This window comes from Motacilla alba, chromosome 8 (assembly GCF_015832195.1).
Source record: "Motacilla alba alba isolate MOTALB_02 chromosome 8, Motacilla_alba_V1.0_pri, whole genome shotgun sequence".
Taxonomy (NCBI): Eukaryota; Metazoa; Chordata; class Aves; order Passeriformes; family Motacillidae; genus Motacilla; species Motacilla alba.
In genome coordinates, this window is record NC_052023.1 from 7412122 (window position 1) to 7439766 (window position 27645).

The following is a 27645-nucleotide window of genomic DNA, read 5'->3' on the forward strand; positions in this document are numbered from 1 at the left end:
CCAGTGTCTCTGTGCCCTGTCTGTTGGGCAAAACTCGTGACCCCACAGCTCTCTGGAAGGCTGACTGTGGCTCTGAGGCATAAGTTGTGAAAGGGACCAGAAATTCCTCATTTGTACATGACTTCAGAAAACAGAGGCCTGCCTTTGGTTTAGCTGTCAGCATGAGAAAAGGAAAGTGGAAGAAGGGCTAGGATGTTTTGCTCCCAAATAAATACATGAGACGTTCTTGGGCAGCTGCATGGGCAAAAGGGACAATCTGTAAGGAAAACATTTTGTATTTTCAATGTTTAAGAAAGATATTTTTAAACACTGGGAAGTAAATGTAATCCATATGAAAGCTCTAACAGTGAAAGCTGACATGCTCTTTTGAAAGGCTGACTCATTGGGTTTTAGGAGCAGCTGTTGACACCATGTCTGAGTGCATTACACACCAGCCATGGCTTGGAGTAGTTGCAGTTTTTGTGGGGATGTTCTTCATTTGACCTTTCTTGTTTGGGAGAGTGGATTAGTCATAAGGACCAGACATGAGCATTTGAGCATTTCAACAACCTGCTAGTCTTAGAGGTGGCTAACTTTGACCTCTGTGACAGTATGAGAGGAGACCATCTGTTCTCTCTGGTTCATTTAAAAGAAAAAACTACAGCCATTCTTGGGTGGCTTTATCACTTTGCAAAGATTGCTCTTCTTTTCTGTTAAAGACCAGCCAGAGGTACTTGGCCTGATCCTGATCCAGTCAGTTTGGTTTCTTTTTTTTTTCCTTTAGACTGTGAACTGGTGGCACTTGGGTTACATTTGAGTTCTCATTTCATTTTCTTGTACTCAGCCTCCCAGCAGAGAACCTTCCTTGTAAACACTGTTTGACCTTTGTTTGCCAGGGTTAGCCAAAGACCCTGATTAAAACTTGGGGTCCCGTTATGCTGGGTAATTGCTGAGGAAGTCCGTAAAAGCTTCCAGCCATTCTGAGAATGAGATAACAAGTGGGTGAGAAATAATTTGCTTGACGAAATTGGAGAATAAAACTTGGATGTCCCAAGTGCCAGTCTTGTTTCTTTGTCAGCAGTTCCCTGTTTTATATCATGCTCACATTCAAGGGTGAAGTCTCTAAACAGCAACCCATCCAGTTTCCTTTAGGGAAGCATGTTGTTAACTCCAATACCATAACATTGTGACCTAAAACATATTTTAGAGATTATCATTTTCTCAGCAATATGAGAAGATGCAGATATGGAATGATTTGAGCTAGTACTTTCTGTGGTGGTGTTTTGTTCAGATGTTTGTTTGTTTGTTTTTTAGTTTGGATATCAAACACAGAGCAATGAAGAAAAACATTTTAATCTCTTTATATCTTATGCTGTCTTTCCTTGATTCACAAACTCTGGGTCTGCTCTTCTCATCTTCCCAGCATCCCCCCATCCAAGCTTTCTTAGGGAAGATGTGTTTGTTCCAGCAAACCTCCTCCATTCTACCTATGGCAGCCTCTCTTGGCTGCTGTGACTTACCCGGGGTGATACCTCCCTCTGAAGGCAGTGGTGGTGCAAATGCTTGAGGCAGTTATATGAACACTGAATGATCAAATCTCTATAATCTGTTCTGAAATAACAAAAAACCCAGCTTGTTTATGGCTGGACAATGAAGAGGAAGCAGTAGAAAAGTTGCCAGGAATTTTCCTGAAGTAAAATCCATACTCACTTGCATCACCACTTTCTAAGTGCCTCTCTGCTGTTTTGGTAAAAAAAAGACTCTTCTCCCAGAAAGGCAAAAGCTGCTGTGTTCAGGTAGGTTTTGTTAACTTCATACAAGCTTAACAGATCTACTCCAAAATCTCTTAAAACCTGAGCACAACAAATGATCCTGCCTCCTTTTTTGTAGTCTTGTACCAAGGCATATCCAGGAAGACAAATACGGCTATTATATGCTTTAGCACCCCTCTGGGATGCATTTCTGCTTGCTGCTTCTTGGACGTGTTGCTCCATAAATTTATTTATTTATTTATTTGTTTATTTATTCTGGGGGCTGGGTGAGCCAAGACAGGAAATGTGTTTCTGGTGGCACAGGGAACAGACTGTAAAGTCTGCCCTTCTCAGTGTTACAGGCTTTGGTCTCACAAGGACTCTGCCTTTTGGAGAGCCTCAGTGAAATGAAACTGTTCCATTATGTTGTGCTGCACCAGTTCACCCCTCCTTGTTTACAGAGGATTGAATTTGTATTGAAAAGAAAAGGAGAGGGGGGAGAGTTGGAAGAAATGGATTTTCTTTCAGTGCCTTCTTGCCTTGTTGTTTGTGCATACAGGAGTCAACAGCCCCTTCTCCGTCCCCACGCAGGTAGAAATTTAGAATGTACACAGAAGAAACAAGTTTTCATAGCAATTTTATGGTTTATTTTCAAAGACCAACATTACTCTTACCTAATGTCAACCTGCTGGGAGCAGGTGACAGCCTCCCAGAGCAGCAGCAATCAAAGGAGCTGCTGTAGGTTCTCCTGCAAGCTGCCTCTCGTGCAGAGCACCATAAATTCCCTCAGATGGGACAAACTGTGCAGTGAAGGAAGGACAGGAAGGTACTTAAGAACTGGACACCCATCCCCCAGGCAGGATATCTTTTTGGGTATTACCTTTTTAACCACATGATATTTTAATGTATGTAGAATACACCTCTGGCTCAGAGAACTGTCCTGGAGCAGTGAGAGAGCCAAGAAGGAGTGTGAGCAATGGGCTGCACTGGGTTGCTCTGGGAGCATCATCCTGTCCCACCTTAGGAAGGTTGTGATCACCTGATTTAGGCCTGCAAGTGAGGAGAACTCTTTGCCATGCAGAAAAACACTTTTTCTGCAAACTATTCAAAGGTGCCTGATGGCTGTATTTTCCTTTTTGCTTCTCATTGTCCTAGTTTTCTGTCATTTGTATAAATGATTATGAAAGCACTCCCAGGAGACCACGCTCACACTCATAAAAGTATTGTAAAGAGAAGCATGGCAGGCTATTGCTAGAGGCTATTTTATTGTATATTTTGAGGAAATGTCTCGTTTTCTACTGACAAATGGAGAAAGTGAGAACTCCAGAGACTTGAGTTATTTTCTAAACAGTGTGATTATTCTGTAGAGCTTAGCCTAGGAAATGCCACCATTGCCATCTTTGGGGGAGGAGGTGCTCTGAGAAGCAGAGGCTGCTGTTAGTGAAAAAAAAACAGGGAGGGAAAGCAGGCCTTTCCTTCATTATTAACCTGCCACATTTTCAGATCCCCTGTGTGTGTGCATCACTGGTCACAGCTTGGGTGGGCTCTTAAAAGGGAGAGAAGTTCCAGCCTTACTCTGGGTAATGGGTGACAGGATAATGTTTGAGAGTAGGTGACATTGTCACTAGAGGTTAAGTGAACTTGAGGTGATGGGGAGATGCAGGCTCACTAAAGGAGGAGCTGAGAGGACCTGAGGAAGGATGTTTTGGGGTATACACTCTGGGGTTGTGTGTGTGGGTGTGTGTGTGTGTGTGTTCAGGATGGCAGATCCACTAACGAGGAGCTCTGAGGTTTGCTTTTAGGATGGGGTGGAAGGATGGGAAGGAACCTCCTCCTCTTGTTCTTTCCAGGTAGGCTGTGATGGGCTGCCCAGCTCTGTAGGGAAACCCTTGCCTGGCTCTGTGAAGGTCTCAGGCCATCTCCACCCTGCTTTGTTTGGCTGCAGGTGTTGTTTAAGGAGCTGTCTCTCAGGAGAGCTGCTGGTTTGATTTGGATTCCAGTCGTGCTAGCTGCTGTGCTAAAGCCAGCAAACTCAATAAACAACTTCAGAGCTGTAGCACCAGGGGAGGTGGGAGCTGGGAGTACAACCAGTTTAGGGGCACGTGGGGAAGGATTCTGGGGAATGGGAAATGCAGGCCAAATCCCTGCACTGGGGCTGGTTCAAGGTGCAGAGACCTCCATCAGTCCTGGAGCTGTACAGCAGAGTGCAGATATTAATGAGCAGTAAAAAGTGCAGCTATTGTACTTCTTGCAGGTGAACAGCTGAAACCCTGAAGCGTGAGAGCCAGTTTCTTTTCAAGCTGCAGAATTTCTTAAAAAAAAAAAAAAAAAAAAGAACTAATTTGGTGCTTTTGGTCTTGAGGCATAAACTGAGAGCTTATAAAGCTCCCTCCTTCCAACCTCTCTCCTAATGACCATGCAAATATGTGTTTTTATCAGGAAACTTAAGCAGGCATGACTGAAGGACACTTGGGAGGGGGAAAGATCTGGTATTCCTGCACTGCACATTAGAGGGATAATGAAGCCCCTCAGGGAGCAGATGTGTGTGTGGTGACAATGTACCTTTAAACTGCTATTTCTCTGAGGAGAATTGCACTTTAAAGCCTGAGAAATGTGGTACTAGGCAGGTTGTGTTCATGGTACTTCTACAACAGTGATGCTACCTCTAAAAAAGGGCGATTGCTTTCCACTGAGCAGGAGGAAGAAGGCAAAAAGAAACAGGAGGAGAATGATTAAAAATCTTATAGGATTCGAGGCTGTTTGGTCTTTAAGTTTCAGTTTTAGGTATTCTCACATTCTTGGTGCAGGTCAAACTGTTCCAGGTCTCCTCTGCATGCCTTTCCTCAGACTTCTGCAAATCAAACTCTAGATCAGAGAATATTCCCAAGCTAAACACAAACTTTTCTGCCCACCTCAGTGTTTCCTACCAGGCACAGAAGTTATGGAAATGCTGTCAACTGCAGAGCATTCTGTGAGAGTGAGTGAGTCCTATTCACAGGAATATCAGTCCAATCTGCCTGTTCCTAAGGGACCTGGAAAAGCTTCAAACAATGGAATTCCTCTTTGAAATGATCCTGAACTTTTCTAAATCTCCTCTTCCCAGGTTTCAGAAGTCACAATTGATTTTGAGATGAAATAAGTTTTCTTCCTTTGCATCAGAAAAACTGCTAAGCTGCAAGGTGAGATGAATTGTGGAGTAATTTTGAGCTCTGTTCCCATTTCATCACACCTCTGCTCCCAGAATCCTTCCTCTTTGCCTGCTCCCTCCTTCAGATCAGCTGTCTGCTTTGGGGATTGATGCTGACTGTAGCTTGTTAAATAAATTGGAAGAAGCCTGCCTGGTAGCAGCCTCCCAAATGCCATGATTTCCAAGTCTCCAGACCCAGCTGGCATGGAGTTGATGATAGTCTATCGCAAAAACCACCAAAACAAATACCCAAAAAACCCCAAACCACACCAACACATCTACTTTCCAGTCTATAATAGAGTTAGGAGAGTTAGGTTGGCTTTTGAAGTGAGAAGTTTGCTCAGTGCTTCCAGAGAAGTAAGGAGGTTAAGTTTTGCTTGTTAGACAGTTTGGCAGGGTCAAAGCAGTGACAGCTGGACACATCATGGCAGGAATCAGCTCTATCTGTGGCAAAGATTCCAAAGCCAGTGCATTTCTGCGCCCTTTCTCAAACTTTTGCAGACTTCAATAAAGCATTCTAGAAAATCTGAGTGAGTGAGTTATAGCTGATACTGTAAAACTGCTCTCTGAGATGGATTTGGCACTGCCTGGGCTCCAGTCCATTTCCCAATGGTACATCTATTCTTCCTTGATGACAAGTGTGCCATTCCTTTCTTTCTAGAGCACCAACTTTTTTATTATCACTTTTTTTTTTTTTTTTTTTTTGCCACACCAGGGCACTGAGTTGAGGGCTCGTAGAGGTTAGACCTGCTTTGGAAAAAAAACCCTTTCTCTTCATCTATAGGAGCAGCATCAGCAGCCAGCTCTGGTGATGCTGCAAATGAGTCCTGATTACACCTAGACATTGCTAGGTGAAACGTGAGTCCTGATTACACCTAGCCATTGCTGAAGGTGATCACTGGAGAACGTGAAACAACTTGTGTGCATAATCCCAGTTTACCCCAATAGGTAAAGTGTTCATTTCTTAACTGTAGAATGAACAAAATGTGGGCAGTTTTACTGGGTTTGGAGTGGGGTGTTTTAGGACTAGTTAGGCTCAGCTGTGAAACACAGCTATAGAAATGGCATAGGCTGACCCAGTATGTTTTAATTGTATGCTGCAGTATGAAACCATTCTCTAATTATGAATCCTCTTAGTGTTTTGTCTGTGCTTTTCTCCAGGAAAGATTCCTAACATAATTTTATGATTTTTGAGCATTCAGTTGTACATGCTACATCCTTTTGTAGAACACTTCCTGGACCTACTTTGTCTATATATATCAGAAACTTTAGGGAAGACCTCTTTATTCTGAGTTTCATGCAGATACTTTGTTTGTGAGGAGAAGTGATCATCTGGGAATCATTCATGTGCACACTAGAGCTCAGATTTTTGAAGATATATGCAGTTTGCTACTTCCTTCCACAGGCACATCCATAATCAGTTGTGTTGCAGAAGATGTGAACAGCTGGTAAAAATCTCTCTCTTGAATTTCGGGAACCTCCCTGGACCTTGCTATGCCAGAATTTCATCTTCTGCATTCTGTCAAAGCCTGTGACCAGATTTCTGCCTGGTTGGAATTTTTCTGAATGTTTTTTACGTTTTTTTCTATTCTTGCTGGGCTGGGGAAACACCTTAGGCTTGGTCAGAAATGATGTGCAGTCCATACCCTCGATCCCATGTTAGGAGCCTGGCAAGGTCTGACTTACACTGTGGTCATGCCTTGCTCCTTTCTTCTTAATGTGTTGAGCAATTTCAGAAGATGACAAAGATTCATTCTCCAAAAAAGTTTTGGATGAGAAGGCCCCTTTGTCCTGCCATCAATAGAATGAAGCTCCCATCCATCACTGGCTGGACACAGCTTGCTTGACATTTCATCCCTTTATGTTGTCCCTTCTCCCACTCAAGATCGGATCCAGTTTTACTGGTGTTTAACTCTAATTTCTCCTTTTGTGCAACCTGAGGTTCTCACGTGCTGGAGCAAGCCCAGTCCCCTCTGAGGCCACACTGAGGAGGAGGCCCTGCCAGCCGACACTCCCACCATGCAAGGCCACTCAGATTCCAAGCCCATCAGGGCTGCAAAGGGTAGAGGGGGGAAATTCTGTCTCAGATGTGTGAGAAATGTCCCTCTTTGCCTTTTGGAGCCACTCTTGTGACTGCCAGAGGCACGCAGAGGCAGTCAGCACACTTGTGAACAGGACTGCCCAGTGCGTTCATTCCGGGCGCTGTCAGCGGGAAGGTGGAGTGGTGCTGAGGAGCCAAGAGTATCCCCCAGCCCTGGGGGAGCTGCCCAGGCTGTGGAGCTCACAAACTGCCTACCAGGGAGCTGAATTCACTGAGCAGACACACTGCAGGGCACCAGCCTTACTGAACCACTGAGTGTCCTCACCAGCCAAGGGACAGGGATTCTGGCACTTTGACAAGTCCGACCAAGGGCCAGGATTCTTTTCTGCTTTGAAATCACTCCAAAAAGAATTTACATGCTTTTTTTTTTTTTTTCTTATTTCATTCCACATGTCTCTGTCTGCTGCAATGCCTGAATAAGGTCCAGTTGGTTCACAAATGTCCCTGTACTGCCCGGCTGTTCACTGCCATTCCCAGTAGGGGAACTGGTCACACAGTTTGACACTCAGCACCGAATGGAGAGGAGGAATGAAGTCTGGTAGATAGGCCTGGGGAAGCTGCCACTAATGCATGATGTGTAGAGAGACAGTCAGCACACCTTGAGGCTCCCAAATGTGTTTGAAATCTGTTTTTTTTCTGGCGAGTTTCTTTCCACCAGAAAGTAAGGGAATCCTCTGCTCTTTTAACACTGGATTTCTTGGCAGATTCTAGTTCTGTGGGTAGCTATTTGTTCACTGAATTTCCTCACACCAGCTGGGAAGCAAAGTCCTTCTGTGAGCTTTAATGTATCTGTGTGTTTTAATAATGCATTACTGTTGATTTTATACAAATATCACTATTTAAGAACTTCAAAGTCTTTGGTGTTCCCCCCACCCTCCAGACTGTGCTTCTCCCTGCTGCTGTTGTTAACACTCCCATGCGTTTCAGCCTTGGAGAAATAAATATTTGTTTAGCTGTTCTCCTGCTGTGCCTGCTCAGTGCATTTGTTTAATGATGACTTCAGTTTAGCTTTGCAAAGGGGTTTAGGGAAATAGATTCTCCCAGAAAAGCGAGAGACTCATTTGCAGACAACTTTCCCTGTGTTTGTGCCCTCCTCTTGCCACCCCCACCCCTTTTTTTCCCCAGATTAGGGTTTGATTAAATAAACGTGCATGGGCAAAACTTCAAGATCAGCTGTGGTAAGGAGTCAAAGTTTTGCCAGTTGTTGTTTTTTTTTTCCCCCACTCCCTTTATCTTCACCTAAAACAGTGAGTAGAAGGTCAGACTCAGCAAGTACCTGCTGCTCTTTCTTGTCATTACCTAAATCTTCTTTAATCTGTAGTTTTCTTTTTCTTCTATAAAATATCAAATATTATTTTTTGGCTTATAACACTTGCTCTAGAGCCAGGCCCAAGCTGCTGTTTCAAAACATGTATTTGTCATGTTCTACCCCAATCTTCTTGAGTCAAATGAGAGATTTTATCTTTTACTCAAGACAACAAGTTGATGCCTTGCCATCAGATTCTATGCCACTTCAAAATCTACATTTGTGTACCTAAATGAAGGGTCAGTTTTTACTCCTGGAAATTCAGTACCACTTGGCAAAGAATTGAACAGAGGATTTTATTAATGTCTTTGCCATTGCCAGTAATTTTGTACAGCTGAAATTGAAACAAACACCCACAAACAGGAAAAAAAATCAAGGGAACACAGCCCGCCCCCCCCCAAAAAAACAAAACCCAAAGTCCCAAGCTCCATGAAATAGCATTATAAAAATTCAAACTCTGAAAATTTCTCAATTTTGGTGGGTTTTTTTGTTGGTTTGTTTTTTACCATTTATGTAACTGTCTTGATAATATTTAAACTACTTATGCTTCACTTTTGAAATACGGCAAATATAATTTTGCCAATAACTAGATTCAACTTCTGCTAGAAAGCAAAAACCACTTCAGTGAAGTAACACATCAGACTCTCTCTTCATATATTTCCAGCTGACAAGGTTTTAGCCTACTGCAGATTTTCTTTTTTTTTAAATTATACTTCAGTGCATGACCTGGCTCTTGTGTGGCTGAGTTTCATCTGACTACAATCACTCTGGCCCTCAAAGTCATCCCACTACTTTTTTATTTGTATGATATTCAGAACCTCCTCCATAATGATGATTCATTCCACAGTGTGTCATCAGCAAATTTTGTTGGCATGGTCCTCCTTTACCGTGCCAAGAACTGTGATGAAAATATTATGTAAGATTTATCTCAAGAATCATCTATTAGGAATTCTACTCATAACTTTCTTTTAGCCTGATTAAGATAATGGGAAATAGGAGAAGGATTTCATGTGCAAATTGTATCCCAAAAACCACAAACTGTAGTCAGCGGATACTTGCACAATTTGTTTTTAACGTAGTTGATGAGATTCCATAATCCTCTCAAATGTTCCATATCAGTAACTGAGTCTCCTACTCACTGAAGTACTTCTATCCCTAACGTCTTCCCTGAGTCACCTCCTCCCACATTTTCCTTGTTTTTCCTGTGCCAAATACAGACTCAGAATTAGCTTAGTCCCTTTGTGAGTGATGCTTCTGCACACACAGCCCAATATCCTGTCCTGAGCCATTTGTTGTCCTGTTCCTTTGTTTCCATCAGCAGCTGATGCTCTCATGCATTAAAAGTTCCACTGCAGGCATTTGTTTGAACATGAAGCACCATCCACTGAAGTTGGTGTTCACTTGGCTCAGGAAGCAATTCCCTCAGCACGATCATCTTCCTCTGTTTCTAAAATTTAACTAGAGGCCAAAGCTTTCCTCTGTCTCAGGATCTCAGAAGCCTTTTGAAGGTTTGTTTTGCAGGAAGCCAGAGAACATTCCCTCTTATGGACCTCCTTAAGTATTTTTATCCCATATATCAAATTAACAGTTAATTTTGCCAGCATTCCTTATGAGTGCTTTACTCCCTCTCCCACAGGTATTCAGAATATCCTGCAGGCTTCTGCTGTGTAATTTGGCAGAAATTATATGATACCTGCATAGGAGAATGCACCCTGTCTACAAATTACCACAAAGTTAAATATTGTGTTACCAAAAAGACAAGAAGTTGCATTTGGAAACGCCTATATATAATGCTAATAAGAAAGCCAATTGCATTTTATTCTAATTAAGCTGGAAAACCTTCCTTTTTACAACATGAGAGAGATTTTAAGACATTCAGAATGTTAATAAACCCACAGGTATTTCTACTTTTTGTATCTCCTGGTATACAGTATTTATCAAGAATTGTTGCTCATTTCAGTATTAACCTGATTTTCTAAGTCTAGAGAAGTTCAATGTTTTGAACCATTGCATCTCATTTCTTAAATACCAAGGAAATTTTCTTCTCCCCAGTTTTGGTAAGAGATGGATTTCATAAATATTCACATTGTGTTGGCTAGAAAAGGTAGCAGCCCTAAGGCTCCATAGGAGGACACTGGACAGCTCAAAGAATTCACCACGGGCACAATGACTGAACATTGAGCTGTGTTAAGGGTCCTTTGTGTCTCACTGGCAACATAAAATTCTTACAGCAGGAGATATAATGACCTTTTATACAACAGATCCAAGCTGGATCGTTTTTTTGTGGTTGTCACTAGCTTGTGCTGGGTCCAGATTGGCTCAGTCTAATGGTTATGAGGTTTCTGAATAGAGTCTGAAAATCAAAGTGAAATCAGAATCCATTTTTTCTGTCTAGTTGGTAGGAACAAGCTCTGAGACTTCAATCAACCTGAAGATGAGCTGCCCTTTAGTCTCCAGATGTCATGCCTTCAAAGGAGAGCTAAAACTCATTTATGGAAATGCTTGGAGTCCTCCCCTCCACCCCTCAAATGAATAGTCATAAAGCTGTAGGGTTCTTAAAGCCAGATCTTCAGTAATAGCACAAAATACTGCCTTTTATACTGTGCTGCTAGTGCTGTAGAATAGTGAGGTAGATTTTTCCACCCAGAGAGCAACATCCCCTTAACATTTAAGTTAGTGAAGTGGAAATTTCTGTGACCTAATTTAAGAACCAGTCAAATGTCTTAGGTGAGAAAGTTTCACCAAAACATAAATGCCACTGTATTTCTGCTTTGATTAGGAGTCCAGGTGAAGGGGTGGGGGGCATGGTGATGATGCAGGGGGATGCAGTGGAGACAAAGGAATCCAATATCCAGGTACTGGTACAGCTTAACTCCTGAGCAAGGGGGATCTGGAAGGCTCACTTTCAGATCCTGCATATGACAGCCTTGCTTTTTGTTATCTGAGAGGAAAGAGGAAAAGCTGATATTAATGATGAACCCAGATGAATTTTGTGCGAGGCATCATTTATAGCCTGTGTGCCAGAATTGTGCTTCCCCTCCAGCCCATGATCAAAAACCAGAGCAGTCTATACAGTGCAAATGAGATCTGGCAATGTGGATGAAGCTGGTCTCTCTTCTCAGAGATTCTTTCCCTTGCTGCACTCCTGATCTCTCCTCGTGTGCCTGTGTTCTTGCTCCTGCAGTCCAGCACGTCGTTCAACAGGGATGCTGTGAAAGCTGGGACAGGCCGGCGCTTCCTCGGCGGGCTCTTAAATGACACATCCTACTGCTACACTCTGGAGGTCTCCTTCTACAGCTACATTCTGGGTGGAACTGCTTCTGCTGTGCCCTACACTGAGGAAGCCTGTATCCTTTTGAAATCCATCCTCCTGCAGCACACATGGACCAGGCACCTAAGGTAAATACTTCTGTCTCCATAAGAGTTTGCTGAGATAGAAACACACACAAGTGGAAATGTGAGTCTGCTCCTGATGCTTTAATTTCCCTCATATTGATTCTCCATACTGTGGAAATTCAAGAGGAGAAAGACATTAGATCAAATAAGCCATTTCTCTCTTGTAGGAGATTGTCTCACACACTTGTTATAAGAGCTAGTCCTGGAGAGTCTGTGATCCATTCCCTTCCACAGTCTTCCATTTCTTTCTTCATTTCTCTCCTTATTCCCTCATTAGCCCTGTGCTTGTGTTATTGTTTTAATAGCAAGTTGAGAGTGCATCTTTGGTACTCAGTAAAATATCTCCTCTGCCTTTGAACTGCAGCCAAAAGGATCCATTAGGTTCTGTAGCTGCCTCGAGGACAAATCTTCAATGCCAGTTGACAAAGAAATAGAAGTCAAATTCTGAAAACAAAACCATCAAAGTTGTTGGCCTTTTTGAGTGTTCAAATAGAAGCGGTGTCTCATTCCTCAAAAAACACATATCCATCTGGCTATCTCAATGTATCAGCAATTTGTGGAATTGTTCTGACTGGTCTTATGATCTGCTTTTATGTTTTTCTTTTTCTTTTTGTCACCATGCTCAATCAAACAGCCAGTGCCCATACTTCAACGCTGGGTGTGTTATTTCATTTTGTCATTCTAGCATGGCAGCTTTTGAAATTTCCACAGGTTTAGAAACACTGCAGAGGGAGAGAGATTAGCTGTGATTGCCTATTTTCCTCTCCACTGTATTTTGGAAGTTGGGGATGGCAAGGGAGAAATTTTCATATGAGACATAATTCTTCACCATCCATGTAAATGGGCTCTCAGTGTGGGAATAAGAGCAAGAAACAGGGAGCAGGAAAAGGAATTGTTTGTCATTTGGGCTTTTCTGGTTTGACTTCTCCCCTGAAAGTGAAATTTGGGGGAAGGAGGGAGATGAATATATTTCAAGTGATTTACCAGGCTTGAGCATTTGGAATAGAAGCTCTTTTTTGCCCAGTAAAGTTAACTGAAGGAAAAGCTCCTTGCAACATGCACAAATGTAGTATATCTTGCCACTGTGAAAAAAAAATGTTGTTACTGTTAGGTTTAGGTATTTATTTTCTTAAGTTGGTATTTTGGTGTTTCAAGAACCTATGCCTTAGTTTTACCTTTAATTTTCTTCCTCACTTCCTGCTCATGCTGAAAACTACTTTTTTCTCTGCCTTATTTATCGAGAACCGGTTTTACAATGAGAAATGGAAAGAGCCCCTATACACATGAGATCATGATTCCCTTGGATATGTTTTCCTTCATGACTGGTAGATCAGACTGGCTTAGTTTCCTCTTCTGTAAAGATTTCTGCTCTGTGCTACACATGGCAGAAGTTTCACCTGTGGGGTCCAACACCTCCATTTGCTTGGCTTGCCTTGCCTGCTGCAGGCAGAGGTGCTCCATTCCCCACTCATTCCATCAGCAGCTGGGGCACAGAAAACAGGCTCCAGAGCAGAGAACCTTCTTGGAGCTGGCACAGGGAAAACTCAAGCAGCAGCTTGGTTTCTGCAGTTAGGGTTTCACCCAGCTGAGTGAAAAAGGAGGAGAAGCAGGTTTTGGTTGGCCTGGCAGAAAGCAAGCAGAGGAGGCTCTTTGCCCATGGAGTATGCTCCACTGGCATTTTGCCCTGGAAGGTTTTATTATTTCCTTTTCAATGTAGGAATTCTATCCAGAGTACTGCCTGTGAGGTCTTTGCCTCACGTGTGCAGTTTTCTAGTTAGTGGAAGAAATGGAGCTGCTTGAAATAGTGTCCAAACTGGTCTCATCCAACACAGGAGTAGCCACTGGATTTATGCACATCCTGTCCTGGCAGGGGAGGAAGTTTCACATCACTGAAGTGCCTATGACCGAAAGTAAAACAATTGCAGAACATTCCAATTTAGCCTGGAACAGGCTATTTGCAAGTCAGTGATTAATTAATGCTCGGATTTTTTAATGGACCTGAACCAAAGACACAGGCAGTCAGTTCATATTGGCCTCCAAGGACAGGGCTGCTTCTATTAACTATCTACTTACATGCAGTCAGCAACTCAAGCAAAGAAAGGAAGAAAATGCAGCAAGCCCAAGAACTGTGAACTGATAGTGCAAATATTCTGGAAACCTGCCTTTAAAGATGTATTTCTTAGAACTTGGTTCATCCCACTGTGATATTATTTGGTCATGTGAGTCTTTTTCCCTTTTTCCCTGTCCCTTTTTCCCTGTCCCTTTCCCCATTTCCCTTTTTCCCATCTCCCTTTCCTTTCAATGGATACAGGATCAAGAAGGCTAGGATTGTTCAAAGCTTCTACTGTTGGATTAAGTGCAGACTGAGATTCAGCCTCAAATTCAGGTCACCCATGACCATGAAAAAGACTACAAAGTGGATTACACATCCAGAACTAGCCATACTGGCTCCTTTTAGAGAACAAAACCAATTAGGATCTCCAGATTCTGCAAAATATTAATTTAGCCTAATGTTGTTCCTGTTGACAGGTAGAAAAACTGAGCAAACTCTGAATAGACTTGTGTTTGCACTGGTGACAAGTAATGATACCTATCAGCTTCTTTTCTTTACAGCATTTGTGGCAATAAGATCACAGTGCTACTCCCTTTCATGCCATTATATAAGTGGATTAGGTTTGTGGGTGGGTTTTTTATCCCTTTGTGTTCTTCAGGTTTTACATGCTAACTCTGTGATCCATACAAACCTCCGTGTGACAGTAATAGATATATTTTAACATTAGGTGAGATTATCCATTTTTTTCAGATTTGTGTGACTGACTGGAATATACTTTGTAATTTTTGAGATAAGTGGATACCTTACATGCATGAAAATGGAGGACAGACTTTCAGTCTGTGTTTGAATTCTTACCATTAGTGTGGACAGCAACTCCTTTCAGTAAGCAAAGTAAGAAAAAAAGAATGGGAAGGTATCATTAGAAGTGGAAATCAGTTGCAAATGACTCCAGTTAGTATGACTGAATGTTCTAAGCTAATTGGTTCAGAATTTAGTGGATGACACCTGGAATGTTCTAAAAACAAATTGGCTACTGAGTCTGCCCTGTTTAAATGAAATCCAGGAGGGAAGGGTTTTCCTTCAGCCTGGGCAGGGTTTTTATGTTTGTGGCATATATGGTGGGATAACTTCAGGCAGAGTATTGAGTTTCTGGCCTTTTCTAACACAGAGGATTAACATGATTGCATCAATGTCTCGGGCCTTGATTGGCATGATATCACTAATGGCTATTGCTGGAGTTCCTCCTGTATTTTCACCCAGCAAATAAGCACTTAGACATTCCTGCAGAGCTGTGCCTGCTAGGTCTGTGTCTAACAGATACATACCTGGAGTGTGAGAAACATTAGGGATATGTTCTATAAGCTCTGCAGAAAACCCTATGATAACACGTGCTGCAGATAACAGTGAATGGACTCTGTTTCAAAGGCATAATAAGAGGATTGTAGGCTTGTCTGTTACTCTCCTGGAAGTGGACAGAGAAATGTTTAAAACCCTTCTCACACATGCACACATTTGGTGGTAACTGATTAAAAAAGGCAGCACAACAACAGTCAGCTCAGCACCAGGTGAAGGAGCTTTAAAATGAGCTGATATGCTTCCATTAAATTCCATGTTTTACTAGGCATTTACAGGGCTTATGACATGAGGCTTGTAAACTGCTCTGTAGCACTCACCAGCAGCAGCTGAGCTGCTGAGCTGTCTCGATTCTCACCAGCCTCAGAGCTGGGCATGGAACAAGGGATAAAGAGGAGGAGGCAGGATGAATGCCCAGCTGCAGGGCTGAGCCCTGCTCTGACAGCACACCCAGAACTGTGTTTTCCAGTATCCCAATACAGCTGTGAAGAGCAGCCATGGCAGCCTGACCCGAGAGCAGCCAGCAAAGGACTCTCACATCAACAGCTCTAAAATCCTTTTGGTTCATTTTTTAGAGTGTTTGAACTGGATGCTTGCTGCAAAGGAGGCAGTCCATAACAGGGAATAAAAGGTTTTTAGTCTTCCACAACCCAGCCATGAGGCAGGAAGGCAGAAATGATGGTGACCTGGCAGGAACTGGTATGACCATAGCTGTAGGGGAGAATAATCATCGAGATGGGTGGGCATCCTAAATGTCAGCATGTCCATAGCTTTTTTTGTGCTTTTTTATCTCAATTTCAAGCTTCCTCCAGGTAGAAAGAACCCCATCCAAAGGTGCACCGCTGAACTCTGTCTTGTTTGTGGGCATAAAGATGTATTTTTGTGGCTGTAGCCATAGAATGAAGGCTTGGACTGACTAGAATTTCTTCAAACACCTAACAGGAGCTCACATCCTGAGCTCTCGACACAGAGACCACTGGGTTCATTCTTATTCTTAACTTCAAGCAAAATATCTGCCTGCTGCTTGACTGGGAACTTGAGAAGTTAAATCCCTGGAGGAAACAGTCATTTGTTACATCCAGATTCCTTTTAAAGAGTACTTGGATCTCAGTAAATGCCTGTCCTGGGGAAAAGGAATCTGTATGCAAACTACAATTCCAGAAAAAGCATCTATAACTTTTAGAGCTTCATGTACCTGCCAGTCCCCTAGGGCAAATGTACTTGGTTATTTTGGGCTTTTTTACATTTCTTTTTTTGGCAACTGCCTGTCCTGATCCTCCTATCTCTGTTAGTGATATCCTTAAGAGAAGATCCTTATGAGACAGATTAGGGCCCTTGCAGGTTCATTCCCAGCCAGTAAAGGAAACATTACTAGCAAAAGCCAATGAGGTATGAAAAGCTGTGCTGATAAAGCTGAGGGAGCTCTGCAGAGGTTATCCAATGTGGCCGAGGTTTGAACTTCAGTTAGAGGCTCTTGCCAAGATGATTTCAAAGTAAATCAGGCACATACTCAGGGAGAGGCATCCAGAGTTCTGCTTCTTCTGCTGAGGTCCTAGAAACAGGCTCCTTTCTGTGCGTTGCAAAATGTGGCATTAATCCTAATCCTGCAGATTTTTTCTGAGTGACCTCCTTGCACGTCTTGGTTATTTCTTAGTACCATGTTTAGGGCTGGTTTGGAGGAAACAAAATCCTCTTTTCAGCTCTCCGGTCTGTGTGAAAGAGTCAAGGTTTACAGCCACAATTTCAAATGCTCTTAATATTACTGGAAGCATAGAGTTAAATTATAGAGTTGTAAAGTTACTTTATAGTGATAATGCTGTCAAGCATCAATATCTCTGCCCCAGGGCACCATGGAAACTCAGTTAATGATATAAGAAGCTGATATTTTTCAGGGTTGCAGCTGTTGGCTCATACCCAGAAGGAATCTGTGTGTTTGTTCATATCGGGTATATACAGTGGGACCTGCTCAAAGAAAATTAAGAAACAGTGAAAGTCTGTTTAATGAAGTGCAGTGGAATGAAAGTACAAGGCAGTACATGGTGTTGCAGTATGCACACCTCATTCTCTCAAAGGGCTCACTGGAGTGGACAATGCTGCACAAAAATACTTCTCTTCTGTAAGAGAGGCTGTTTGTGGGGGAGAGTTTATATTTGTGTGTAGATCTGTTTATCTGGTATGTAGATTTACTCATCTGTACCACTGACTGCGTCAATCTGTCTGGGAGTGTCAGCAGAGAAATGGAAATTTAGGGAAGCGACTACAGTCAACTTAGGAATATGCATAATTTTTGTAATGGATTTCTTAGGATCTGTACCTCAAAGTGCTTTGATAGCCTCAGATGAAAGATGCTATAAAAGTGGAAACTGTACTATAAAGGTGCCTTTTTATTGTAAAGAAAGATTTTTTAAATTTTTTTTTTTTTTTGCTTAAATGTAGAATATCAGTCTTGGAAGACATCTTCAAAATGATTCCATTTAACCATATGATTCCAGTTACCTTTTCTTTCCTCTTGTGTATGCATATTTCTTTCCCAGGGATACCAAGGTTCAGGGGATAGAACAGATGGTGGCTGTGGGATGAGAATGTAAGCAGGATGCATATTCAGACTTACAGAAATGCCCTCCAGTCAGTTTCAAACATGAATACAGGAGTTTGCCTTACTTTGAAGCGCAGGTAGACTTGAGTAGCTGTGAGCCTGGAGTAGAGAATTTGGACATGTTCTCAAAATTTGATTTGAGAACCACCAATATTTACAACTGTATTCAGCAACTGGGACCTTGTGGACAGCTGCAGCATGAGCATCTTAGAGGCACATGTGCAAATAGCATCCCTGCATCCCAGCAGCTGTGCTCAACTCAGAGCTGGCTCAGGATGTGCTCCTCAGCCTAGGTATGGCTGTATCCAGTGGAATGGGAGGACTGATTCTCATAAGCCCAACTCTAAAAATGATCCCATCCAGCGCAGCCTTTGGGGTCCCTGTTGAGACACTGAATGCTACTGGTGCCAAGCTGTCATTGAGGCTTTGCTGTCTGAATGCCTCATTGGTGCTTTCCACTCAAGCTCTCAATGACTCTTGGTCTGCAAGCACAAAACTCTCTAATTCAAAAAGGTTTTGATGGTAGTCTATTTTAAAAAACCCATAAAATTTGCTAGCTAGTAATATGGATCAATAATAATATTATAATAATTACAATAATAATAATCATAACTTTTTTCCATTAGTATTTCTTTTGTACAGAGGAAAAAATAACTTAGACCAAGCACAAGTTAAGCTTTTGCTGAAAGGTTGGAAGGTGAAGTTGATCACATGAGTGATTGCAGGTTTGTGGATAACATAAAGAAGGGAAAGCTCTTTCCAGACTGCTGCTATCCTTCTTGGATAGCCGCTTTCCTGGATGTGAATGCCTCTGTTATGAACTTTCTTTTCCTTAAACATGTATTTTTCCTTTTTCTTAGAAGCAACTTAGACAAAACTAAGCATATAGAACTGATATGAGGCTCTTGGGTGCTCAGAACACCATACAAATGCTATTAGATCTGTAGTTAAAATAATTCTTTGGTAAATGTTAAATTCCTATTAGTAACACTTGCTAAACTTAAGTGCAAAGGAAAGGGCAAGGCTAATCTGAAAGGCAATGGAGAGCAGGGCTTAAAATATATTAACAATTTGTTGGAAATGTCTGAGGGGAGTGGTTATTATTAGTGTCTGTGGGTTGGAGACTTAGGTTAGGAAAGGGCTTTAGACAGTGCTGTACTTTGAAGCTTTCCCAAATGTCATTTGGATTGAAGAGGGAAAAAAGCCATTCAGAACAAGGTGTTTTTCAAAAAGCAATAAACAGCCAAATTGCAGAGTCTCTGGGAGAGGTCTCTCCTTTTTTGCCAGCCTGTGGTCATGTTTGTGTGTCTCCATGCTTCTGTTCTTTTTCCTCTTCTCTGTGTCTCTTCAAATCTGGCTGAGTCTTCTCCCCTGTGCCTGTCTTGTGTGTGTTCTCACCATCTCGTTGGCATTTAGGTCATTAGCCCTACCCCAGGCCTTTCTGTCATCTCATGGGGCTTTTTCCAGGAGGTGTTTCACTAATCAGACATGCCCAGTCTTGTGGTTTTGTTCACTTTTTACTGTCTTTCACCCAAACTACTCATTCTTGCTTTCATATTGCTACTGTCAGGTTGGTTACTGTTGATTAAAGGGAATTCTAGGGCAGGAGCAGAAGCTCTTTTTTAACAACTACTTCTTTATTCTCAAATACCAATGTTCTGAAAGGGGATCAGAGATGATTTTTAGGAAGCTCGGTGAAGAAACAAGCATCTTTCTGTCGGTGTGTCTTTCTCAGCTGCTTGACCAATTGCAACTGAATTTGACAGTGATAAAAGTCTCAGAGATATTACATTCCTATGAGTTACATGAAAAATAGCTGGCTGAATGAGCAGAGAGACCACAATTAATCTCTCCAGTAGGAACAGCTGCATGTCTATTGTTAGAAACCAGAGGAGGACAGTAGGCATGAAAGTCACAGGAAACAGATCCAACATCTCCTTTTCTCTCTGAGCATGCCCCTGGTGAGTTGGGACTTCACTTTCCTTTCCTCTCTACGCTTTAACCCCTAAGCCCTGTGAAAACCCTAAGAAAGGATATCTTTTGGCATTCTGGAAAGCAGATTGCACCTTCCCCATCAAACCTCTGCTGAAAGAGGCCAGAAACCTGTCAGATTTCAGTTCACAAGTGATGGGAATACCCATCCAAGCCAAGGCCAGTACAGGCCCACCCTAAGCCAGCTGTGTTTTTGTCACCTAGAGGGGAAACTTTGTCCACAGTCCAGGAAAACAAAGCCTGAACATGTCTCAGGCAGAAACTAAAGATAACCTGCAGCTTTGATCTAGTGTTCAGAAACCTTTGTGTTTTGATAAGAGCAAGGGTGGGCCTGATTCTCTCATGTCTCATCTCTTACGAGGAGAACAGCCAAATCAGCTCAGATCAAAACCAGTCCTCTGCAGTGTCTTGTCTCTGACAGAGGTCAAAATAAGGTGCCTGAGAAGAATTTAAAAACAGATTAGGCATGTAACTATTTTCCCAGAATATTCTTTGGTTTCCAGCAATTAGTGGATTGGGGATCCCAGAGCCAGAGTTATTGGAATCATGAAATCATTTAGTTTGGGACAGACCTCTAAGATCATCAAGTCCAACCAGTAACCCAGCACTGCTAAGCCCATCCCTAAACCATGTCTCCAGGTGCCACATCCACGTGTCCTTTAAATCCCTCCAGGAATAGTGACTTCATCACTTCCCTGGGTACCCTGTTCCAGGGCCTTACAAACCTTTCTGTGTAGAAATGTTTCCTAATGTCCAACCTAAACCTCCCCTGGCACAACTTGAGGACATTTTCTCTAGTCCTATCACTTGTTACTTGAAAGATCAAAACCCACACGTTGATTACATCTGAGATAACAGTCAGTGGATGTGTCTCCCATGAACCTGCGTACATTTTTAGCATGCACAACTTTCCTTGTTATGGATTTCCATAGATTGCTAGATTGCTTGTTTGTTTTAAGCCTACCACCAGCAAGATTTATTTTGTGATTCCTACCTGTTACCCTGGGAGCAGCATTGACCATCAGCCACCTGTATTTCACATTTGAAATTTCACAACTTAGTTATTTGCTGTGTATTACTCTCTACATCATAAGCAGAAAATATTACCAGATCAGGTAACCATGTCTAGAGTTGGTTTGTCATCTTATATTTTTTCTCTGGTTATACACAACTGTTTGACTTGCTAGGTAATGGAGAATCAACTCCAGTGACTCCAGTCTTATTTGTTGTGTGATTTTTATTTGCATTCAGGATAAAAGGTACTCTGGTCACATGAGCAGCAGGTATAAGAACCAAATGAAAAATGAAGCTTCAGTTTTGGAGTACAGACTGTAAACATCATGTGTTCAGTTCCTGATGCACTAAACACTGTGCTTGCTCTCCTGTCCTTTTGGCTTTTTCCTGGTACTTAGGAGGGATTCAAAATTTCTTAAGCTAACTGAATTCCTGTTCAGCATACACTGGAGTTTTTGGTCTTCTGGTTAAAAGAATCTGGCAACCAATGCCTATTGGAGGGATTAGATTTTTGAAAACTGCAATATCCCAAATACCTTGCTTTGTGTCATTATGACTGGTGTGCAGCAAACCAACTTCTGGATAACATGCTCCCACAGTCAGGTTGCATTCATGATTCTGTCAGGCTGGTTATTTCTTTTTCTGAAACTAAGCAATCCTTATTAAACCAGCAATTGTCATCTGATGCCATAAAAGACCAAGTGATAGGTCACAATCCATTAATCTTTTCTCCATCATCCAGTCCCTCAAGAAAGCCAGCATGAATGTTAGCTGCTCAAGACCTCTCATGTAGCAAAGAGGATCTGCAGGGCAGTGGAGTGTCACGTGTAGCCAAAGCTTACACTGGACTGGCTTCTCTGGACATTTGGCTGGAGTAATACTGGGGGGACATGTGAAAAGTGAGATCTCTTCCCACCACATCAATACATTACAAATCTCAGTATTACTTTCAATAAATCCTTAAATATGCTGTTCAAGTGGAATGCAGCTGGTTTAGTCAAGATAGGGAATGGAAATGGCTCAGAGGCTCCAATTGTCTTCCCAGTGTACTTCTGGAAGAGAGGCAGCTGGACTGCCAACACTACATGGACTCAGGACTGCATGATGCTGTCAGCCCAAGGGGAGAGAGTTTGCAGTACTTCAGTCTCCTTATTCTTGTTTTCAAGCCTTTTGATCACTGCATTTCTGTGAATTTCTTCAGGGTCTGCTGAGTGGCTGGTTCTGCTGGCAGAACACAGCTTCAGGCTCTTTGTCTCTTCCTGTGCAGCAGTGATACCTCCACTTGAGAAGATGCCCATGACTGTGCCTGTTAGCACTCTCACAATCTCATATTCTTGCTGTAATACTGTGAAGATTTGAGACTGGGCTATTTCTGGGCCAACAGGGCTATCATCCTGGTGTTCCTTCTTCCTTACTTAATGATTCTTCTTTGCACCACATCCCTCACGTTTCTGCCAAGCAGATTTCGTTGCATTGACTTTCTTTCCAAAGCCTGCCCAGAAGGACAGCTTTCCTTCAGCCAGGACACAGAAAGGGCCTGTGTCTCTAGAACCATCAATATTTTTCTTGAGATGATAAATGAGCTGCCAATAAACCGAGGCAGCTGCCAGATCCATCTGAGAAACAGACCTTCAGACCGATTTATCCGTGCTTGGTTTATTCATGTGTCTGGAAACTTTTGGGATGCAAACAGAGGGCTAACCACTCTGAGGCAGCCACTTAGAATTAGATGGTATGGATTGATGCAGTGGGAGTTTATGGGCTGCTTCAGATACATTAGCTATTACTTTGTGCTCACCTATCTCAAACAAGAAAATGGCTTCATATTTGTCATAGGGAACACCACAGAAAAAAACCCAAAGCTTTCAAAACAACACCTAAATTGTCATACTTGCTGTATCATTCAGTTTGTTTTTCTTCATCTCCTCTGGCCTTTCTTGCCTTTAATTCAGGGTTTTGCATAATCTGTGAAATTTTGTTGTCAGGAGTTTTCTAAGGAGATGAGGCATGGCTGATTACGTTGTGCCTGAAGGGATGGGAGCAGGTTTTGTGCTTCAATGAGTAAGGTTTGTAGGGAGACCAGTCTGGTTTTGAACCAGATGACACAGCTGGGAAAAGCAGGCAGCCTCAGTGTTTAGGATGCTTTGCTGGGCAGCAGGCTTTTGTATGTTTGATAAACATTCACCCCAAAACTTCTGACCTTATTTTTTTTTTTTTTTTTTTTTTGGTTTCTACCAACAAGAGTTCTCAGGAGCATTAGGTTTGGGCAAGTTTGATGAGAACAGGCAGTTGAGCAAAGGAAAGGGACTCAAGAAATGCTTCTGCTGGGAGCAAGACTGGGGGAAGTGTAAATGTTACTGCACTCCAGAGGGTCTGTCTGGGGAAGTGACCACAAAAAGCTCCAGCAAGGAGAGAATTTCAGAGGGCACACGATCTATATCGCTGGAGGAACCAAGGTTAGGGACCTGTGTGATGCAGGAGCTCCAGCTTTGCCCGCGAGGGGACTGGAGGAAGCCCCGAGGCAGGAAAACAGCGAGGAGAGCACTCGGTGCCGGCTCAGGGAGCAGCAGCCCCATGCCTTTCGCGCATCCCCGGTGCCGTGCCGCAGGCGGGGCTGGTCCAGCCCGAGCGGTGCCGCGCATCTCCCGCTTGCTGGAGCTCAAGTGCCCTCTTCTGGCACCGACCGTGCCGTCCCCGCCTGGCAGCCGGCTAAGAGCAGGGCATGTACTCCTGATGGTTGCTAAAATCAGAACAAAGCAGGTTTTTTCTCCCTTTGCTTCCCCTGTGTGTCCGGACTGCCCCGGCGGCGGTAGCGGTTGCAGGATATGGAGCATTCCTGTTTGCAGGAGCCTGGCCAGGTCCAAGCTTTCCTATGACACAGGGCTGTGAGGAGATAGTGTTTGCATCCCAGCTGATTAAATAAGGATATTTTTATTCTCTTTTGTCTTTTTTCCCCTGCCTTCTCTGTTGAAAATCTGTAACTATCTTGATTTACACCAGCTGAGATTGGGGTGGCCTTTTCCTGCTCATGTTCTCTGCTCTCTGTTGTATAAATCCTCTCTCGGCTGTCTCTGACCTGTTGATGTCAATAGTTTTCACTGTGAATCCCAATGGGATCTAGATTTGACCTCTATTGATTACCAAGAGAGAGTTGGTCATGAAATGAGGGGAGAGGGGAACGTGCAGCAGCTGTCAGAGGAGTCCCCATCCTGGTTGGAAAAGGAAAGTTTGGATACACTTGTTAATGTCAGTTCAAGGTTAGCAGTACACAGCACAGCAACTGCATCTGTCTGCAGAGGCACTTAAAATCAGCCTTAAGAAAAAGGAGTTTCCTGCACTGCTTTATCACATCAGTTACCATCAGAGGCCCTTGCATGTGCTTTGGATTTTTCTCTATGTTTAAGGAACATTTCAAGCCATAATTGATTATAGCTGAATTTGTGTTACAAAGTAGGGAACAGCAGGTCAGGACATTTATGCTAGGAGACAAGACTGAGCCTGATTCCCATTTAGATGCTTTACAGCAGAAGGGTAGTGGTTTTTTCCCCTGGTTACAAGCAGTGTCTCAGCTATCGAGTGCAACGCTGTATTAATAATTCTGTACTTATCGTAAGCCCTCTGAATGCAAATCCCTCACATGCGAGCTGGATTGGCATAAACCACTTTGGGAAGCACACACACAATTTATACTGCCCTCCACTGCCTTTATGTGGAGTAAAAGGAGCTGGAGTGAGGATTGCCAGGTTTTGCAAAGTGCCGAGCTGAAAGTGAAAATCCAGCTTCTCCCTTCAAGGTGAAAAGGACAATAGGAGATCCTGGTGGTTTTGGTCAGCCTGAGGATCTTCCTGCAGTGATCCCTGCTCTGTTATGGGCACTTTTAAACTGTCATATGCTGACATTGTTTTTTGCTGATCATTTCACCATGATTTTAGTAAGGTCTCAGAACTGAGGCTCGGGAAATGTGACTGCTAATAATGTGATTTTGTTTAAACTTCGTGCCTGTGTTTCACCTTGCTTTACTTCTCAGTGCTGGGTGCTTAGATGGAATTAGGCAGAGATGGTCTGTGGCTGCAGATAAGTGCAGCACCCTTGCAGTGCTGCACCAAACCCAGGAGTGCAGGGACAGGTAAGACCATGTGCCAAGAAATGAGATGAGACAAGCTAAGAGTTTCCAGCCAATACAAGCTGAGATATTAAAGCAGTTAATATGAACAGACATAATTGAAGAACACAGACAATACTCAAAACTTACCTGATAACTTTCAAAGTGATTACCTGAAATATGGCATAAGGATAAAGTGAATGTAGTCATCTTCTAACATTTCGCTTTAAGGCTGCTGCTCTGCATAGGAAAATTTACATGCGTGAGTGTATGCATGCATTAGATATGCACATATAGCAGAACTTTTTTTCTTAAGTACATTCTCAAGATTCATGAAGGAAATGAATGATGACAGTAAGAGAAACTTGCAGGCCTTTCTTTGTGTGAGGAAGCTCCAAGCCGGTGAACAAAGATGCCCCTCTATCAGGCCTCTGCAGACAGAGCTGGAACTGGAGCAGCCCACAGTAATGGTGCTGAGAAGCTGGTACAATAACCAGGCAAAGCAAAGCAGAGCCTAACAGGACGACAGCACAAGGCACCAAAAATAGGTGGCTTTTGTATGACTATAATAGCACCACCTGCTTTCAGAACGTTAGTAATCCTGTAAATGTGTCCATTCCAGTGAATATCCTTCAGGGAGTTGACACAGAAATCCATAGAAACAAGGCACTGAGTCTGAGCAGAGAAAAGGGAGAATAGCAGGGATGCGTGAGGAGGAGCTGCTGGCAGGGGAAAGGAGCAGCCTGGGATTGTGTGTGTGGGTGTGCAAGGGGTAGCAGAGAAGTTTGCACGCTCTTGAAGGGAAGAATTTGTTTCCTCCTCATCAAACCCCAGCCCCTGCTGCTTTCTTTGATTTTTCTCTAGCGGGGCCAATCCAGGCACTCAGTGATGATAAATAACCCAGCATCACAAGGTGACATGCACAGTGACACGATAATATGGAGAGAAAGAGAAGAACCCAGAGGGACATTGTTTCTGTCATTTATTTCCCCAGTGTGCTCAGCAGCTCAGGCAGTTTGGGAACCCCATCCCAGGCTCCATCCGCGGCCTGGTGAGGGGCCTGAGGGGAGCCGGGCAAACCTCGCGGGCACAGGCAGGCCCTGAAAATGCTGTGTTTTTCCTGTGAGCTTTGTTTGCACTGACCTTGGTAGGATGCTTCAGCCCTGTTTTGATTGAGGGCCTTTTGGGACCTCGGGCACGACCTGAGGTGAAGGGGTCGCCCTGCATGTCACCATGTCACGATACCTGCGCTCCGCTGTGACTCCACCGTGTCCCCCCGCCTGGCCCGGGGGTGGTCACACCACCTCCCTCCTCCTTCCCTCCTTGCCTTTCCCACTTAGCAGCTTTCAGCTCTGCCATCCTGACAGGGTTTGTTTTTTGGTTTTTGTTGTTAACATTGCATTTCTGTGCCGTTTCCTGGGTTCTGTCAAAGCAAACTGAGAGCAGAAGTGGTGTTGTGCTGACACGAGCAGAGCATCAGCGGGGCTGAGCCCTGGGCTCCCCGAGCTGGGTGCTGTGTTTGGGCTCACAGAACAGCAGGTTGTCGTTCTCTGTTGGACCCAAATAAGGAAAGAAAAAAAGGAACATTCTGCCAGAGTGTTTTCTGGCCATTTGCTGGTGACTAGGGATGTTGAGATGAGGGGATGTGAATCTGTTTGTGGCTCTGTAAAGTGCTTTGCAGCCTCAGTGCTTGTCCTTTCCTCTCCCAGCTTTTTCTTGGATGAAAATGCAGGACAGGAGAAATGGCGTTGTCTAGACAATGACACAGTGCTAGGACACAGTCTAGTGAGATAAAAGGAAAATGGAACAGGCATACAGAGCAAAGTGATTTGCCTAAATCTGCACAACCAGATCTCCTGACTCCTTCACTCTCCCTCCTGTGGCTTCTCCTTAGGAGATGAAGTTGATTGATTGAAATTGCCCTTTTTACTGATTACCATTTTAATAATCTAACCAGTTATGCCAGAAATCCAGCATGAGGGGTGTTTTTTTTTGATGCAATCTGTTTGTTACTTGCATTTCTCACAGGTGGGCACCAAAATCAGACTAGTTGGGTACTCTTTTTATTTACATTTAGGTTTGTGTCCTTGTCATTCAGGTATAGTGTGGTGTTATTGCTGCAGCTGCATTCTCACGTGACAGGGGAATATTCTTGTTACAAAGAAATGAAAATTAAAAACAAAAATGTCCCACTCTCCACCTATCCCAGGGGGAAAAAACCCTGAACACGACATCAACAAAAAAGCCCAACAAACAAATCTTCAAAAATAAATCTTGATCTCATAGGTCTTGGGTAAAATCTCTTTGCATATGCGTGCATGCTTCATCTCCTTGGCAATTGTCATGCTGTGTACAATTCCTGTTTTTTGAGTGTAGGATGGGAACTATTGCTGTCTTCTGCTTTGACATTTCTGTCTCCTCGCCGCCCCCTTTGCCTTTTGTTAGTTGCTTCTCCTGCCACATCTGACTGGTTTTCAGTGTTGATAGGGAGTCTTTGCCTTGGAGTTTTACATGACTTAGGCTTAACTGACCACCCCATTCCTTCGAGGTTTTAAATAGGTGAATAACAACCCAGCTTCAAGCCCCAGGGTACTGGTTCTTGATGGGTTTTCCCACATGCTGTCAACCTGAAAATAAATAATACCTGCAAGAAAAAGGGACTAAAATCATGCTAAATCTGCTCTTTTTGCTGAGAGCCAAACGGACTAGTGGCTGGAATGCAAGAAGAAAGGATATTCCTATTCTCTGCTCATTTGGCTGACAGCGTAATCACTCAGAGTAATAAATCTTCATTGGAAACTTAGATGAAAATGGA

General features: G+C 43.1%; 1 protein-coding gene across 1 annotated transcript in view; it reads left to right on the forward strand.

Moving 5' to 3' along the window:
- The window catches only part of BEND5 (BEN domain containing 5), an 883422-nt gene that overhangs the window by 790108 nt on the left and 65669 nt on the right, over positions 1-27645 (forward strand). The window contains exon 11 of the mRNA XM_038144486.1: positions 11509-11671. Within this exon, the coding sequence (XP_038000414.1) occupies positions 11509-11671 (163 nt within the window). The remainder of the gene's footprint in view (positions 1-11508; positions 11672-27645) is intronic.